Source organism: Sus scrofa, chromosome 4, assembly GCF_054392235.1.
Source record: "Sus scrofa isolate SSC_HxYL_T2T_F1_AM1 chromosome 4, Sscrofa_HxYL_maternal_Yorkshire_Landrace_v2.0, whole genome shotgun sequence".
NCBI classification, from domain to species: domain Eukaryota; kingdom Metazoa; phylum Chordata; class Mammalia; order Artiodactyla; family Suidae; genus Sus; species Sus scrofa.
This window is the reverse complement of record NC_139386.1, coordinates 100,172,314-100,189,910: the sequence shown is the minus strand read 5'-3', so window position 1 is coordinate 100,189,910 and position 17,597 is coordinate 100,172,314. Positions and strand designations below refer to the sequence as shown.

At 41.5% G+C, this 17,597-nt stretch overlaps 1 protein-coding gene across 11 annotated transcripts in view; it reads right to left on the bottom strand.

The window, feature by feature from the left end:
- Positions 1-16,812, bottom strand: part of NUP210L (nucleoporin 210 like) — a 125,833-nt gene extending 109,021 nt beyond the window's left edge. For 3 of the 11 annotated variants that reach the window (XM_021089795.2, XM_085022847.1, XM_085022846.1), the window contains exons 1-6: positions 16,615-16,812; positions 12,403-12,539; positions 4,025-4,156; positions 2,049-2,142; positions 1,345-1,495; positions 627-759 (exon numbers count right to left, since the gene is read on the bottom strand). In XM_021089795.2, coding sequence (XP_020945454.2) covers positions 627-759; positions 1,345-1,495; positions 2,049-2,142; positions 4,025-4,156; positions 12,403-12,539; positions 16,615-16,805 — 838 coding nt within the window. In that variant the 5' untranslated portion in view covers positions 16,806-16,812. Of the gene's footprint in view, positions 1-626; positions 760-1,344; positions 1,496-2,048; positions 2,143-4,024; positions 4,157-12,402; positions 12,556-16,450; positions 16,512-16,614 lie in introns of those variants that run through there. The other 8 variants (XM_085022850.1, XM_085022854.1, XM_085022853.1 and 5 more) reach the window with 4 other exon arrangements.
- Between the last annotated feature and the right edge of the window lie 785 nt (positions 16,813-17,597).

Here is a 17,597-nt window from a genome sequence, read left to right as displayed (position 1 = left end):
TAAAGGACTAATGGTAATGGAGCAAATGCACACTTTATAAACTCAGTGGAACTTTTGGGGTTAACAAGTATTAAGTTTTCAGTTAACTGTTTCTCAATAAACACCTTTTACAAAGATCATTCGAGTCCCTTCTGGTAATTTCATCACTTGCCCTATAAAAGCTAGTAAATTTTGATTGTTGTTTTAGCAGCTAATTCAGATACCTATGGGCACTGAAGCTAAATAGCCGAACTACAGCGTTAGTCTGTTCAAGATACGGAGACAATCTCTGTCCAGTATTAGTTCAAGTACAGTAATTAAGAAATACAGTTGACCTTTGAACATGGCAGGGGTTAGAGGCACCAACATCCCTTGATCATTCTGCAGCTGCACATCTGCATGTTAGTCAACCCTCCATTCATGCATTCAGCCAAACAGGCATATGGCAGTACTGTAGTATTTATTGGGAAAATATCTGTGTATAAGTGGACCTGCACAGCTCAAATCCTTGTTGTTCAAGAGTCAACTGTACTTTATAACAAAATCTAAAGCCAGAAATATTTTTTATACATAATGTGGAGTTGCTTCTTTTGTCAATAAAAAATATTTTCCTAATATTAGTCTTAGGAAAAGCTAAGTCATCTTACCTGTCATTCTTCCTTGAACCATTTTTGCAACTCGGTATTTAATATATGCTCCTACTAAAAGATAAATATCGTGGGATGGTATAAGAAATATATTCTCCAAAACAAGCAGACGTATCAATGCTGCTGCCACTTTCTAAAAGAAGGAAAAAACCCACAAAGTTACCATAGGCAAAATCCTTAAAGTCATCTTTGTTGTTAAAAGTTTACCTTTTGGGGGGGGGGAACACACCCACAGTTCCCAGGCCAAGGATAAAACCTGTGTCACTACATTGGCCTGAGCCACTGCAGATACTGGATCCTTACCCCACTGTACCACAAAGGAAAAACCAAAGTTTACTTCTTATAGTTTCTTTTAAAATATTTTATAAAGGAGTTCCCGTTGTGGCTCAGCAGTAACAAACCAGACTAGCATCCATGAGGATGTGGGTTTGATCCCTGGCCTTGCTCAGTGGGTTAAGGATCTGGCATTGCCATGAGCTGTGGTGTAGATCATAGATTTGCCTCAGATCTGGTGTTGCTGTGGCTGTGGTGTAAGCCAGCAGCTACAGCTCTAATTTGACCCCTAGCCTTGGGAACTTCCATATGCCTTGAGAGGCCCTAAAAAGGGCAAAACAAAAACAAAAAACCCAAAACCTACATATTTCATAGGCAAGACCCAAAACCTACATATTCCATAGGCAAGACCATTAAATGAAAGTTTATAGCACAAACTTTTTACCTTGTAGAATGGTTCATAAATTCGAACTTTTACAACAGCAGCACCAGTTCTAATCCCAGACACCAAAATCATATCTCCTTGTTTCCCTTCCTTTTCCATCTCAACTATATATGCTGGGGGAGAATATTCTGCTTCGGAGTATTTCAAAATCCTAGAGATAAAACAAGGTTTGTATCTAGTAGAATCAAATAATTAGTCATCTTCTAAAAGGACTAGGAGACATTAAACATAATCTCTTCAATGTCTATATAGTCTAAAAAGTTTTAAAATTTGTTTTCTACAAAGACTAGAGAGGAAGAAAGTACTTAATATGTTTCTGGCTAAAACTGCTGGGACAAAAACTTGGATTGTCTGAGAGCTATTTCTTGGTACTGAAGAAAAAATGTCATACAATTATCTACTCCCTGTATTGCAGCATGTGCAAGTAGCTTGAACAACAAAATTGCTGGAAGATACACCTGACTCAGAACTGTACGCTACTGAGCTCATGAACTCCTCTGCAGTAGCTCAAATTAAACGTTCATAAAGGTATCTCCATCCATACCATATGTCATTCTATAAAGACATTTCCCCCTGGTATATTTATCTGTTCCAGAACGTTCCAGACAGAAAGATTATGAAAGCCCATACAATGATTGAGTTCAGTGTGCTACCTAAAGGCAGATGTTTCCTTCAAACATGGTTACATTTGGTTTCAAGGTTACCTAATTTTGCTAGAAAGTTCTTCTCTTGCTGATTCGTTATCCTGGGCAATGCTCCACTCAAACATCATCCCTGCCAAACTACTAAAAGTATTTCCTGTAGAGCAAGCCAAAGCAGACAAGACAGAATCACATATTCAAAAATATTCAGCTACCTTTAAAAGAAAGGGAGACCGAACTAGAAAATTATTTTTAGGCTTCTTTCATTACAAATATGGACACTATCATTAATGAATTGAAACACATATATGAGGAAGACCCCTACTTAATCCATATGAGTACTGTTGCTGTATAAGCTTTCTGAAAGTGAAAAGAACTTAAGCTGATTAACTTCTAGTTGATAACATTGTGGCACTCTTTCTGTTCCTTTCTACATAAAGGCCACCTTATAGTCTACCTTTGGGTTGAGAGGTATCCCTAAATCCTGGTCCCTTCAGCAAAAATTTTTATAAAAACTAGGAGTTCCCATCGTGGCTCAGAGGTTAATAAATCCAACTAGGAACCAGGAGGTTGCGGGTTCGATCCCTGGCCTTGCTTAGTGTGTTAAGGATACGGTATTGCCATGAGCTGTGGTGTAGGTGGCAGACACGGCTCGGATCCCGCATTGCTGTGGCTCTGGTGTAGGCCGGCAGCTACAGCTCTGATTGGACCCCTAGCCTGGGAACCTCCATATGCCGCAGAAGCGGCCCAAAGAAATAGCAAAAGACAAAAAAAAAAAAAAAATTTATAAAAACTAGATTTGAATACTTCTAATACATTCATTTTTCAGATTAAAAAGCTCAGTCTTCACTAAACAATTACAAAAAGCAATGCATGTAAATGTTTTTTACATATTACAACATTAGTATGATGTATAGCAAAATAAAATCAGTCTCAAGAAAGATAAAGGTTTTAACATTATAAAATCTTTTCATAGGTTTACATTTAATTCTCCTGGCATATGGAAAGCAGATCAAGGAGTTCCCACTGCCGCACAATGGGATAGGTGATGTCTCTGCAGAGCCAGGACACAAGTTCAATCCCCAGCCCAATATGTCACGGGGTATGCAAAAAAGAAAAAAGAAAAAAGTAGACTGAAGTTCTTTTTGTAGCTCAGCGAGTTAAGAACCCGATTAGTATCCATGTGGATGTGAGTTCAATCCCTGGCCTTGCTCAGTGGGTTAAGTATCAGCATTGCTGCAAGCTGTGGCATAGGTCACAGATGTGGCTCAGATCTGGCCTGGCTGTGGCTGTGGCTATGGCCAGCAGCCGCAGCTCTGATTCGACCCCTAGCCTGGAAACTTCCATATGGTTTAGATGGGGCCCTAAAAAGAAAAAAAAAAAGTAGACTAATCAAAACAGAGCTAGTAATAATTTCCAAAAAACGTGGGGTCATAGCTGTGACCTATGGCATGTGTAAGTTCCCAGGCCAGGGATCGAACCCTCACTTCAGCAGTGACAACACCAGATCCTTAACCTGCTGAGCCACCAGGGAGTGCCCCAAAAATGTTCTTAATTGCTGATCTAGGGATCATTAGCAGGATCTTGGTGGCAGAATTTGAATTTTCTTTCTTTTTTTCTTTCTTTCTTTTTTTGTCTGTCCTGTGGTATATGGAGTTCCCAGGCCAGGGATCAGATTTGAGTTGTAGTTGTGACCTATGCTGTAGCTGCAGTAATGCCAGATCCTTTAACACACTGTGCCGGGTTAGGGATCGAACATTCGTCCTGTTGGTGCAGAGACACCATCAACTGAGTCAAGCCACAGCAGCAACTCCCAGAATTTGGATATTAAAGGAAACTTCTGAGGTAAGCAACAATTAAATATAGTAGGAAATTTTAATAAAAGGATATAGTTAATATATGAAACCACACTCAGAGTTAATTCCTCTTATACATGAACTTCATATGAGAAAATAATATTTCCAATCAACTTTAATCTCTAAAGACGCTGTTTCCCAGTGCTAAACACAAATTTTGTTGAATCCTCTGACGTTCTTTACCTTTGGCATCCAAGGCCCTCACCATCAGTTCCAGTGGTGAATCATCTACATAGAGTTCCCGGGTTCGAGATATAATTTCAATGCTGTCAATTATATCAACCTTTACATCACAGCGCAGTTCATGGTCAGTCACTACAATAAACCCAAAAACTGAGAATTTAATTCAATAGGTCATGGCTCTATTAAATGTCTCACACGCTCAGGAGCTTATTCTAAATATTAAGAAAAGGAAAGGCTGTAACAGTTCCTTTCAACCTGTTTACAAAAAGAGATACTAGGCCAGTGGTTCCCAAACACTGACCTACAGTGGTGTGTTCATTCATCCATGGAAAAAATGAGAAAAATAGGAATTTTAAAACTAATAAAATTGTATTCACTTTAAAGGAAAATACTTTATTCTTACATTCTATATTACTCTTGAATGGTTAAAATACTTTTTCTTATATGAAATTGTGGTAAGAGTAGATTTTTTAATTATTTTTTAAAATTTATTTATTTATTATTCGTTAACCACTGCGCCACGACGGTAACTCCTAGAGTAGATTTTTTTTTAATTGTATTTATTTATCCTTTTTTTGTTTTGTTTTGGTCTTTTTGTCTTTTTTTTTTTTTTTTTTTTTGTCTTTTCTAGGGCCACATCCATGGCACATGGAGGTTCCCAGGCTAGGGATCTAATTGGAGCTGTAGCTGCCAGCCTACGCCACACCAATGCCAGATCCGAACCGCGCTCTGCGAACTACACCACAGCTCACAGCAACGCTAGATCTTTAACCCACTGAGCAAGGCCAGGGATCGAACCTGCAACCTTATGGTTCCTAGTCGGATTTGTTAACCACTGAGCCACGACAGGAACTCCTCATTTTATTTCTTTCAATTTTTTTTTTCTGGACTGTGAGATTAAAAAGCCTGAGAACCATGCATTAGACCCAACTAGTCAATATAGACATAATGAAATAATAAACACAGATTGAAACAGTACAGAATTAAGTGAGGTTGAAAAAAATTATTTTGTTCTGTCTTTTAACTATAATTCCACCTGTCACATTTACCATGTGTTAGAGAACTGCCTATGTAGCTGCCCCATTCTGTTACTATAACTATACATTATAGTTTTAATTTAATCTGTGAGAAACAAAAAGCAGAGTAACTATCACTGCAATACCAACAGACATCAGGGGTAAACTCTGTCCCTAGCTATGGATCAGATACATATATATATATTTGTTTGTTTGTTTTGCTTTTTGCTTTTCAATTTTTAGGGCCACACCCCTGTCATATGGAAGTTCCCAGGCTAGGGGTTGAATCAGAGCTACAACTTCTGGTCTATGCCACAGCCACAGCCAGAGCAACACAGGATCTGAGCAGGATCTGTGACCTACACTACAGCTCATGGCAATGCCAGATCCCTGACCCACTGAGTAAGGCCAGGGATCAAACCCATGTCCTCGTGGATACCAGTTGGATTCTGAGCTACAATAGGTCCTTTTATGGAGTTTTTGGATCAAAGGAGAATGTGAATCAGATATATATGTAAATGTCCCTCAAAAAAGGCCAGGAAGCATCAAAATATGCTACTTCTGGAAAAGCTATACTCTTATAGGAAACAAAAATTGAATTAATTATAGAGCTCAACATATAAGTAAATATATTGTAGATAATGAGTGTCAGGTTTCTCACGATCAGAGAAAGAAGTTGCCCTGAGGTGCAGGATTAGAACCAAAGATATCAGTATGAGTTCATTTTTAATATATATGATAGATACAAAAAATATAGATATGTCTATATACATTGGTTAGTATACATTCATATATTTCCTAGCACTTGTTTACTGAGACGGCCCAGAAGCAAAGACATTCTAGCAGCATGGACACACTAGCACCCGGATCTTGGTTTCTAAATATAGTTCTCTAACAAAAGGAACCAAGACTCTTTGAAGAAATGACTGGGCAGGGAAAACACAAGAGGGGCCTGGTTCATCTTGTAGTTCTAAGATGGAAGGAAGTATTAAAATTAATTACTTAATTAATTAGGACAGAGGCAAGCCCAAAGGACACAGGAGCCAACCCGAAAAAGCTCCCAATGGCTAAAGTTAAAAAAACTGGAGTAACAAAATAAATTATGAGAGTATTTATGTAAAACAAAAATAAAACAAATATCCAAGAGTCCACACATATATAATGAATGAATAAATAAGAAGTTATTTATAACATATTTCTAGCAGAAAAGTGCTATTAATAAGTGTGGAAAGAAGTTTGCGTCGTGGCGCAGAGGAAATGAATCCGACTAGGAAACAAGAGGTTTGGGGTTCGATCCCTTGCCTTGCTCAGTGGGTTAAAGGATCTGGTGTTGCTGTGAGCTGAGGTGTAGGCCACAGACGCGGCTCGAATCCCGAGTTGCTATAACGGTGGTGTAGGCTGGCAGCTATAGCTCCAACTGGACCCCTAGCCTGGGAACCTCCATATACTGGGGGTGTGGCCAAAAGCAAAAAAAAAGTATGGAAGGAATTAGGGAAATAGTAAATCACCATCAAACTCCACAGTAATATTGCTACAGGCAAGATTCACAGATAAATGCAAAAACTAGTGGGTGAAACTTTTAAGAGAAACAGGATATATCAAAATATATCCCCCCCATTTTTTTTTTTTTTTGGTCTTTTTAGGGCTGCACCTGTGGCATATGGAAGTCCCCAGGCTAGAGATCCAATTGGAGCTGTAGCTACAGGCATACTCCACAGCCACAGCAACTCGGGATCCATGCCACATCTGTGACCTACACCACAGCTCATGGCAACGCTGGATCCTTTAACATACTGATTGAGACCAGGGATCAAACATGTGTTCTCATGGATACTAGTCAGGTTAATTACCACTGAGCCACAATGGGAACTCACATCCCCCAAGTATTTATTAGTTACTGTGGTGGTTTTTAATGTATGCCCACAAATTATTCAACATACCTCCCTCCAGGAGGTGAAGATTAATTTCTCTTTCTTTGAATGTTGGCTGAACATAGCGGTCATTTTTAATGACTAGCATACAGAAAGAGAAAAATGGTGACTTTACAGTGAAGAAAACCTGATAGGCACTAGCTTAACCAAGTGCTCAAGTTTAAAACCACTAGTGATAATTCATGTTGATATCATGTACCCCATGATATAATGTAATAAGAAGACTTCACCTCTGCAGTTTTCTTCCTGAAAACTTATTAAAAAAACTGTCAAGATCATGCAAGGCTGAGAAATGATCACAGATCAGAGGAGACTAAGGAAACGTGAAAATTTAATTTAGTCCAATGTGCTATCTCGGACTGGATCTTAGAGCAGAAAAAGAACAATAGCAGAACATTAGGGGAAACTGGGAAAGGATACTTGGGAAATCTTTGTACTGTCCTTGCATCTCTTCTGTAAATCTAAATTTTTTAAATAAAATGTTTTATATTAGAGAAATGCAAATCAAAACCACTATGAGATACCACCTTACACCAGCCAGAATGGCCATCATCAAAAAGTCTACAAACAATAAGTGCTGGAGAGGGGATGGGGAAAAGGAACCCTAGTACACTGTTGGTGGGATTGTAAACTGGTGCAACCACTGTGGAAAACAGTATGGAGATTCCTCAGAAAACTCAAAATAGAACTACATTTGATCCAGCAATCCCACTCCTGGGCATCTATTCAGAGAAAACCATGACTCGAAAGACATGTACTCCAATGTTCATTGCAGTACTATTTTCAATAGTCAAGATGTGGAAACAACCTAAATGTCCAGGAAGATGTGGAAACAACCTAAATGGATCAAGAAGATGTGGTACACATACACAATGGAATATTACTCAGCCATTAAAAGGAACAAAATACAGGCATTTTTAGCAACATGGATGGACCTAGAAATTATCATGCTAAGTGAAGTCAGTCACAATGAGACACCAACATCAAATTCTTTCACTGACATGTGGAATTTGAAAAAAGGACAGAATGAACTTCTTTGCAGAACAGATACTGACTCACAGACTTTGAAAAACTTATGGTTCCCAAAAGAGACAGTTCAGGGGGTGGGGGGATGCACTTGGGGTTGTGGGATGGAAATCTCATAAAATTGGATTGTGATGATCATTGTACAAATATAAATGTAATAAATTCGTTGAATAATTTAAAAAAATGTTTTAGGAGTTCCTGTTGTGGTTCAGTGGGTTAAGAGTCTGACTAGTATCCATGAAGATGTGGGTTTTATCCCTGGACTCAATCAGTGGGTTAAAGGATAATGCATTGCTGCAAACTTCGGTGGTGCAAGCTGCTGGGATCTGATGTTACTGTTGGTGTGGCTGTGGCGTAGGCCAGCAGCTACAGCTCTGATTCGACCCCTAGCCTGGGAACTTCCATGTGCCTCGGGTGTGGCCGTAAAAAGACAAAATAATAAATAAATAAAATAAAAATGAAATGAAATCCATCTTCTACTTGATTAACATTTAGCTTAAGAACAAAACCTGAAATTAAAAAAATTGAAGACCAAGATATGAGGTCTATGGACAGGAGCCAAGAGAACTTGAAATCTCACAGGATCTGCTAATAAGATATACCATTAAGGAAGTGTTCCAGTGATGGCAAAGGAAGGAAGGGTGAGCTTAAATAATATACACTAGGGAGTTCTTGTCGTGGCTCAGTGGTAAACAAATCTGACTAGGAACCATGAGGTTGCGGGTTTGATCCCTGGCCTCCCTCAGTGGGTTAAGGGAGCTGTGGTGTAGGTCGCAAACATGGCTCAGAGCCTACGTTCCTGTGGTTGTGGTGTAGGCAGGCAGCTGTAGCTCTGAATTGACCCCTAGCGTGGGAAGCTCCATATGCTGTGGGTGCGGACAAAAAACAAAACAAAACAAAACAAAACAAAAAAACCCAAAAAAACCTAAATATACACTAGATAATTGGTCACTGGATAATATAGCATTGATTAAATGGGAAATTAAATTCCTATCTTCTGTTGAGAAATGTGCAGGGCAGTGGCAGAACAGAAGCAGCTGTGACCTTAAATAAATAATACGGAAATCTTTGTGCACACAATGCCTACCCATATCTGACTGCTTCAACAGCAGAAAGCTTTTCAATACAGGTCATTGATCATAAAGAAAAAAAAATACACTGTCTGATTCATAAGTAAATTTAGGTTAATTAGAAGTATCAAACATTTAACTTAGCTGCTTTTGAAGATGAGAAGAACAAAAAACTATTAATAATACAATGAATATTCTTATTTACATGTCCATATTACTTCAGGTTCATACAGTAAAGAAGAAAAATTAATGAGACGGAGGAGAGTTGATCCAGGAAGACGAAGAATGATGTAGAAAAAAAATGAGAATGAAGCCAAGACTAAGAGAAGCAAAGGGACATAGAGCCAGAGACAAAAAAAGAGGGAGCAGAAATAATAAATATTTCCAGAAATAATAAATATTTCCTGCTTGCCCTGATTCTCATATTTATCCTAGCTTTCAAATCAACTCCTCTTGATTATATGATTACAATCCACTTCAGCAAATCATCTAAGTATTTTATGAATATTAACCACATACTGAGTACAGGGCAAAATGTACTGATCACCCCATTTTATTCTCTCCACCAAAATCATCCGGTTGTCCAAACTCTTCCTTCATCCTCCACTGGAGATTTTTTTTAACCTGAAATCATCTATCTGTCCTGTACCTAAGGTTGAAAATCTTGGAGTTATCTGGTCGCTCAGTGGGTTAAGGATCCGGTGTTGTCACTGCTGTGGCACAAGTTTCATCCCTGGCCCAGGAGCTTCTGCATGCTGCAGACGCAGCCAAAAAAGAAAAAATAGAAAAGAAAATGTATAGTCCACTACAAAAAGGCATATTCATATATCCATAGACTACCTCTGGAAGGAGACAGAAAAACAGTTGTCTCTTGGAGAAATGAGATTAGCGATTTAGTTTTCACTATGTAACCTACACCACAGCCACAGAAACACTGCGGGATCTGAGTTGCAACTGTGACCTACACCACAGCTCATGGATCCTTAACCCACTGAGCAAGGCCAGGGATTGAACCCGAGTCCTCATGGATACTAGGCCAGTTCGTTACCACTGAGCCACGACGGGAACGCCTTTATATTCTTTAAAGCTTTTATCAAATGGAGATAACACCTAGTCAAAATAAAACAATCAAAAGACATCTAGCACTCTTACCAAATAGAACACGGCTGCCTCATCTTTCGCCTCTCTCCTCTCTGTCATAGCCATTAAATTTCTTTACTACACTGTCACCAAAAACATCATAAACAAAATTCTAAGCACCTAAAGACCAATGGCGTATTTAAATCGTTTTACCTTTACAGATGCTTTATAGTTGGTAAGCAATTCAAACATATTTGTCAAACAAATGAACAATTTCTCTTAGGCATGCTCTTTCTTTCAAAATGTCCCTTCCTCCACCTCCCATTTCAGCATGCCAGTTCCCATTCAGGTAAGAAGGCACCTGGTAGGACACTAAGACTGTCATTCATCATGGGGAGTCTATGTACACAATTGTACATCTATGTACACAATTGTATTAACAGCAAAACCGGGAAAGCTAATTTAAAAGACTTTGGAATATTAACAAGTCAGATGAAACTAAGCTGAGAGCTAGATTTGACATTTTTCCTAGCAATCGTGTGAATGAATCTCTGGCTATCAGAATGAATTTATGTAGTTAAGAGTAATTATATTAAAATAGCTATGTGGAGTTCCTGTCGTGGCACAGCGGAAATGAATCCGACTAGGAACCCTGAGGTTTCGGGTTCAATCCCTGGCCTTGCTCAGTGGGTTAAGGATCTGGCATTGCCAGGAGCTGTGGTATAGGTCGAAGATGCGGCTTGGATCTGGTGTTGCTGTGGCTGTGGTGTAGGCTGGCAGCTGTAGCTCTGATTAGACCCCTAGCCTGGGAAACTCCATATGCCATGGGTGTGGCCCTAAAAGGACAAAAGACAAAAAAATAATAAATAAATAAATAAAATGAAATAAAATAGCATATGTGACCAAAGAATGCTTTCCTGACCTTGGTAACCTTCCTTCTCTATCCATTGTAACTGCATCCTGCACGACATGGTCCTCAAAGTTTCACATCTTTGAGATCTCATATCACATTTCGTTGATTCTATGACACTCGTTTTTTCACATTTTAACATCTCTGAAATTGGGTTTTATCTTATAACTGATGATGTCTTAGTTTAGTTGGCATCATTGTTCTTTCTTAGTGGTACATTAAAAATAGCTTTTTTTTTCTCTTTTTCAGTTACACCCTCGGTATATGGAAGTTGCCGGGCCAGGGATTAAATTCCAACAGAAGCTGCAAGCTATGCCACAGCTGTGGGAATATTGGATCCTTAACCCACTGCACCAAAGTGGGAACTCCTAAAAAGAGCTTTATAATAGATGGTATCTTCAATTATATGAAATATGGTATACCAAACATTCTGAATTTCTTTTTAGTAATAGAGATATATAATTTATCAAAATAATTAAAAGCCACACATAAAGATATTTCTGGCCTATTAATATGACAGTATTAAGTGCTAAAAACTCAGGGATACAAAGAACCTTGATCATATTTTGGATACAAATAGTATTTCTTAAGCTGCTGTAGTCTAAAATAAACTAGTGCAGCGCATTCCAAACTTTATTATGGATGAGAATCACCTAGTGAGCTTGTTAGAGACATGGATCCCTGGGTCCATTTCAGAAATTCTGATACAGCAGATCTAAAGTGGGGCCTAGGAATTCACATTTCTAACAAGCTGATACAAGTGATACAGGTTCATATCTTTGAGAAGGACTAGTTTTTGTTTTGTTTTTTTGTCTTTTTAGGGCCACACCTGCATATGGAGGTATGCACGCTAGGGGTTGAATCGGAGCTACAGCTGCTGGCCTACACCACAGCTCATGGCAACGCCAGAGCCTTAACCCACTGAGCGAGGCCATGGATCAAACCCACAACCTCACGCCTCCTAGTCAGATTTGTTTCCACTGCGCCATGACAGGAACTCCAAGAAGGACTAGTTTTTACACTGTCTTTGGCCTCACTCAAGACCAGCCTCAGACTTTAACACTCAAGCCAGTTTTGATATATAATTCCTTCCTGTCTCCATTGATTCAAACAACCAGAATTTCCAATCTGTATCAGGCATGATGCCAGGGACAGGATATACAAAAAGGAAAAAAAAAGAAAAAAGTTACAGAATAGGATGCCACAATTAGGTTTTATATTGCAGGAATCCTTTTTTTAACCTCATCATTTGAAAGCAACAATGTTTGTGTTCACCATCTATAAAAGATACCAGATTGTTCTACTCTAGATGAACTGTTACAAGGTGTGTTTTCTCTCAACATACCTATCTCTCGAGCAAGAATAATACTGCTGAGGCGTGTTGGTTGGGTAGATTCCGCAATGAGCACAGCTTTTTGGGAACATGAGGTGCCATTTTCATATAAAGGTTCAACAGTTACTGCATCACGATGGGTGGAATGCCTGCCAGAATAAAATACTTAAGAGTATGAAATAAGAATGTGGATTAAAATTAACTTTTGGTGAAACACATTCCTACAGTTTTTCCATGTTACATACTACCAGGTGTACATAAATGATTCTCTTACTCTTTTTTTTTTTGGCTGTGCCTGAGGCATATGGAAGTTCCCAGGACACGGATTGAACCCATGTCACTGTAGTGACCAGAGCCGCTAAGTGACAGCACCAGATTCTTAACCCCCTAGATCCTTAACCACAAGAGAACTCCTTAAATTATTTTTTAAGGCAGAAACATTGCTTAGGGACACAAGATTTAAGTGGGAGAGACTTATCAAAACATTTTCCAGTGACCCCTTGGGCAAAGTTACAGTCCTCCTTCAATATTTAAAATAAGGAATTCCTGTCCTGGCTCAGCGGAAGTGAATCTGATTAGCATCCATGAGGATGCAGGTTTGATCCCTGGCCTTGCTTAGTGCATTAAGGATCTGGTGTTGCTGTGGCTGCGGTGTAGGCCAGCAGCTATAGCTCCAATTCGACCCCTAGCCTGGGAACCTCCATATGTCGCTGGTACAGCCCTCAAAAGACAAAAAAAAGAAAAAAATTTAAAATAAGATTATTACATTCTGGAGTTTATGTAGTGACTCAGCAGGTTAAATATCTATGAGATGTGGGTTCGATCCCTGGACTCAAACAGTGGGTTAAAGATCTGGTATTGGGAGTTCCCATCATGGCGCAGTGGTTAACAAACCCGACTAGGAACCATGAGGTTGTGGGTTCCATCCCTGGCCTTGCTCAGTGGGTTAAGGATCCGGTGTTGCCGTGAGCTGCAGTGTAGTTTGTAGACACGGCTTGGATCCAGCGTTGCTGTGGCTCTGGCATAGGCCGGCAGCTACAGCTCCAATTTGACCCCTAGCCTGGGAACCTCCATATGCCGCGAGAGTGGCCCTAGAAAATGGCAAAAAAAGACCAAAAAAAAAAAAAAAAAAAAAAAAAAAAAAGATCTGGTATTGCATGGGAGTTCCCGTCGTGGCTCAGTGGTTAATGAATCCGACTAGGAACCATGAGGTTGCAGGTTCCATCCCTGCCCTTGCTCAGTGGGTCAATGATTCAGCGTTGCCATGAGCTGTGTTGTAGGTTGCAGACGCGGCTTGGATCCCACGTTGCTGTGGCTCTGGCGTAGGCTGGCAGCTACAGCTCGGATTAGACCCCTAGTCTGGGAACCTCCCATATGCTGCGGGAGCTGCCCAAGAAATGGCAAAAAGACAAAAAAATAAAAATAAAAATAAAAATCTGGTATTGCTACATTCAAGCTGCAGTGTAGACTGATGTGGCTCAGACCTGGCGTAGCTGTGGCTGTGGCTGTAGGCAGCTACAGCTCAGATTCATTCCCTAGCCTGGGAACTTCCATGTGCCCCAGGTGTGGCCCTAAATAGCAAAAAAAAAAAAAAAAAAAAAAAAAAAAAAAGTTACATTCTTTCCTCAGTATGTAAAAATAGAATTGATCTTGTGTTTTGTGTTTCCAATAATGAGAGACCTGGCTTTCTCATACTCCATAAATCTCCAATTCTAGAAAGTGGGCTGCTGCTATCTAAAGTGGAAATGTTGGAGTTTCTGTCATGGCTTTGTGGTTAACGAATCCAACTAGGAACCATGATGTTGCAGGTTCAATCCCTGGCCTTGCTCAGTGGGTTAAGGATGGTGTTGCCGAAAGCAGTGGTGTAGGTTGCAGATGCGGGTTGGATCCTGAGTTGCTGTGGCGGTGGTGGTGGCTGTGGTCGTGGTGTAGGCCCGCAGCTGTAGCTCCAATTCAGCCCCTAGCCTGGGAACCTCCATATGCCTCGGGTCCGGCCCTAGAAAAGACACACACACACACACACACACACAAATAAAGTGGAAATGTTGCCTAATTATGAGGTGTGAGCCGGCCCTAGAAAAGACACACACACACACACACACACACAAATAAAGTGGAAATGTTGCCTAATTATGAGGTGTGAGTCCAACTCAAACTACAATTTGAAAAATCACTATTTTGGGATAGATGGCAGGAATAGCTTTCAATGCTAGATTGATGCCTTGCATCATCCTCTCAGGAAATGAATCACACTTGGTCATCATATAAGCCTGATTCCCTTCCTCATAAAATAGGAGGTATAAGGGAATATACCTCTGTGTGTGTGTGTGCGCGCGCACACGCACGCGCATATTTTGTCTTTTTAGGGCTGCATCCGAGGCATATGGAGGTTCCCAGGCTACGGGTTGAATCAGAGCTATAGCTGCGGACCTACACCACAGCCATAGCAACGTGGGATCTGAGCCAAGTCTGCGACCTACACCATAGCTCAAGGCAAATCTGGATCCTTAACCCACTGATCAAGGCCAGGGATCAAAACTGTGTCCTCATGGAGGCTAGTCAGATTTTTTTCCACTGAGCCACGAAGGGAACTCCAGGGGTAAACTTTTTACACTCTGGATAAACCTTAGTGCTTCTCTTAAGTGATGGAATAGGGAAATCTACGCCAATTAAAATGAATCCTCTGGGAGTTCCCGTCGTGGCGCAGTGGTTAACGAATCCGACTAGGAACCATGAGGTTGCGGGTTCGATTCCTGGCCTTGCTCAGTGGGTTAAGGATCTGGCGTTGCCGTGAGCTGTGGTGTAGGTTGCAGACGCGGCTCAGATCCCGCGTTGCTGTGGCTCTGGTGTAGGCTGGCAGCTACAGCTCCGATTCGACCCCTAGCCTGGGAACCTCCATATGCCAAGGGAGCGGCTCAAGAAATGGCAAGAAGACAAAAAAAAAAAAAAAAAAAAAGAATCCTCTGATACCTTGGAGCCCACTTCAGTTAGGTTCCCTTACACCTTAAGAAGCCACACAACCTAACATTGCGTCTTCTCACACTGGATAATCATGTCTTTCCTCATGATCCTCAGTCAGAAAGTCATCCCCTCCCCTTTGGAGTTGATTATCCCAAAGCTGAGTGTACGCTTCAAGAGGGTACTCTCATAGAAGAAGGGAAACATATATTACAGGCACCTCTCATCTCCACCCAAAACGAATCTTGTCATATTACAAGAAATTTACACTTCATGGAGTCTGGGTCTCAGGACCCTCATCTGTAAAATGAAAATAATATAATAGTACTTACTTCAGAAGACTGTAAAAAAGGAATGTAGTAAATTGTGCCATACTTAGTTGTGGTTTTTGTTTGTTTGCTTTTTAGGGCCACACCAATGGCATATGGAAGTTCCCAGAAGAGGGGTCAAATCTGAGCTACAGCTACCGGCCTACATCACTGCCACAATAACGTCAGACCCAGATCCGAGCTGCATCTGCAACCTACACCACCACAGAGCAACACCAGATCCTTAACGCACTGAGCGAGGCCAGGGATCGAATCCCAGTCCTCATGGATACTAGTCGGATCCATTACTGCTGAGCCACAACAGGAATTCCAATTAGTTGTGTTTTTACATTGAGAACTCCACCTCATTTAGTTTTGTGGAGTACTCTCACACCCTAGGCCTCTCTAAGCTTCTCTAGCTCCTCACCTCAATAAATCTCCTCAGACCTTGGGAAATCCCTCTCACTCTGTTTGTTTTAATCTTTTCAGGGCAGCAGAGGTTCCCAGGCTAGAGGTCAAATCAGAACTGGAGCTGCCGGCCTATACCACAGCTCCCTGGCAAGGGCGGATCCTTAACCCACTGAGCAAGGCCAGGGATCGAACCTCCGTCCTCACGGATGCTAGTCAGATTTGTTTCCGCTGAGCCACGAGGGGAACTCTAAGGAAGTTCTCCACATCGGGTAACCATCAATGCCTGAAACCTCCAACACAAGCCTTCCTCGTGCCCTGAGAGCTGTCCACACAGTGACTTCCCCTCCCCACAAGGACCCACACATAAGCAGAAAATAGCCCACACAAGGAAGACAGGCCACAGCAGGAAGGGCTGGCCACTCCGCCCCCACGGACACCCCACCCCCACCCCTACAGATAAAGCCCTTCAGGCCGAGCGGCCGCAACGTTCCTGAATGTCTTCCGTTGACTGAACCTCTCCCATCCTTGGGATCCCCCGACCCCTCACCAAGTATAGCAGCCCCGCTGTGCCTCCAGTAGGAAAGGCACCCGGCCCGGCTCCCGGCTGAAGGGTAGCAACACCTGAGGCACGTTAAGTTTGTTGGCCAGGGTTCCATGCAAAAAGAGAAATAGCAACAGGTAGCGCTGTAGAGGCAAGCAGAGCAACGCAGAGCCTCGCGGCGCTGGCGAACCCGTCATGGCGACTGCCAACCCTCGGTTCCCGCTCAACCCCAGCTGCGCCCTCAGCTCCAACATCAGCCAATCCGCAGGCGTGACGTCATCAGGAGGCGGGCCCTCCTGCTGCTCAGAATCATGGAACTGTTTTTCAGACGCTTTCCAGTAAACCAGCGTTTTGCAAAGTTTAAGGCACCAAGCAGGCCACCCACTTAAAAGGGCTACTTTCTTACATGTTAGGTGGCAAATCTTTCATAGTAAAGAACAAGCAGGAGTTCCCGTCGTGGCGCAGTGGTTAACGAATCCGACTAGGAACAATGAGGTTGCGGGTTCGGTCCCTGCCCTTGCTCAGTGGGTTAACGATCCAGCGTTGCCGTGAGCTGTGGTGTAGGTTGCAGACGCAGCTCGGATCGCGCGTTGCTGTGGCTGTGGTGTAGGCTGGCAGCTACAGCTCCAATTGGACCCCTAGCCTGGGAACCTCCATATGCCGTGGGAGCGGCCCAAGAAAATGGCAAAAAGACAAAAAAAAATTAAAAAAAAAAAAAGAACAAGCAGAAATGTCTAAAAGGAATAAAAACACAAAACTCTCCAAATATATTCCTCCTTCTGTTGCTTGCTGTGTGGATCCTAGAGCAACCTTTTGTCCCCCGCGCCCCACCCCGCCCGATTTTCTTTGCAGTCATTTCCAGAACATTTGTCCCTGCATATAAATGGAAAAAATTTCTAGTCTCTAGTATAAACAGCTGGACTTTGTCAAGGAAGCTGTATCATTTCTACTAGGAAGTCAGATTCATGTCCAGCCTCAAGGCCAGCGTG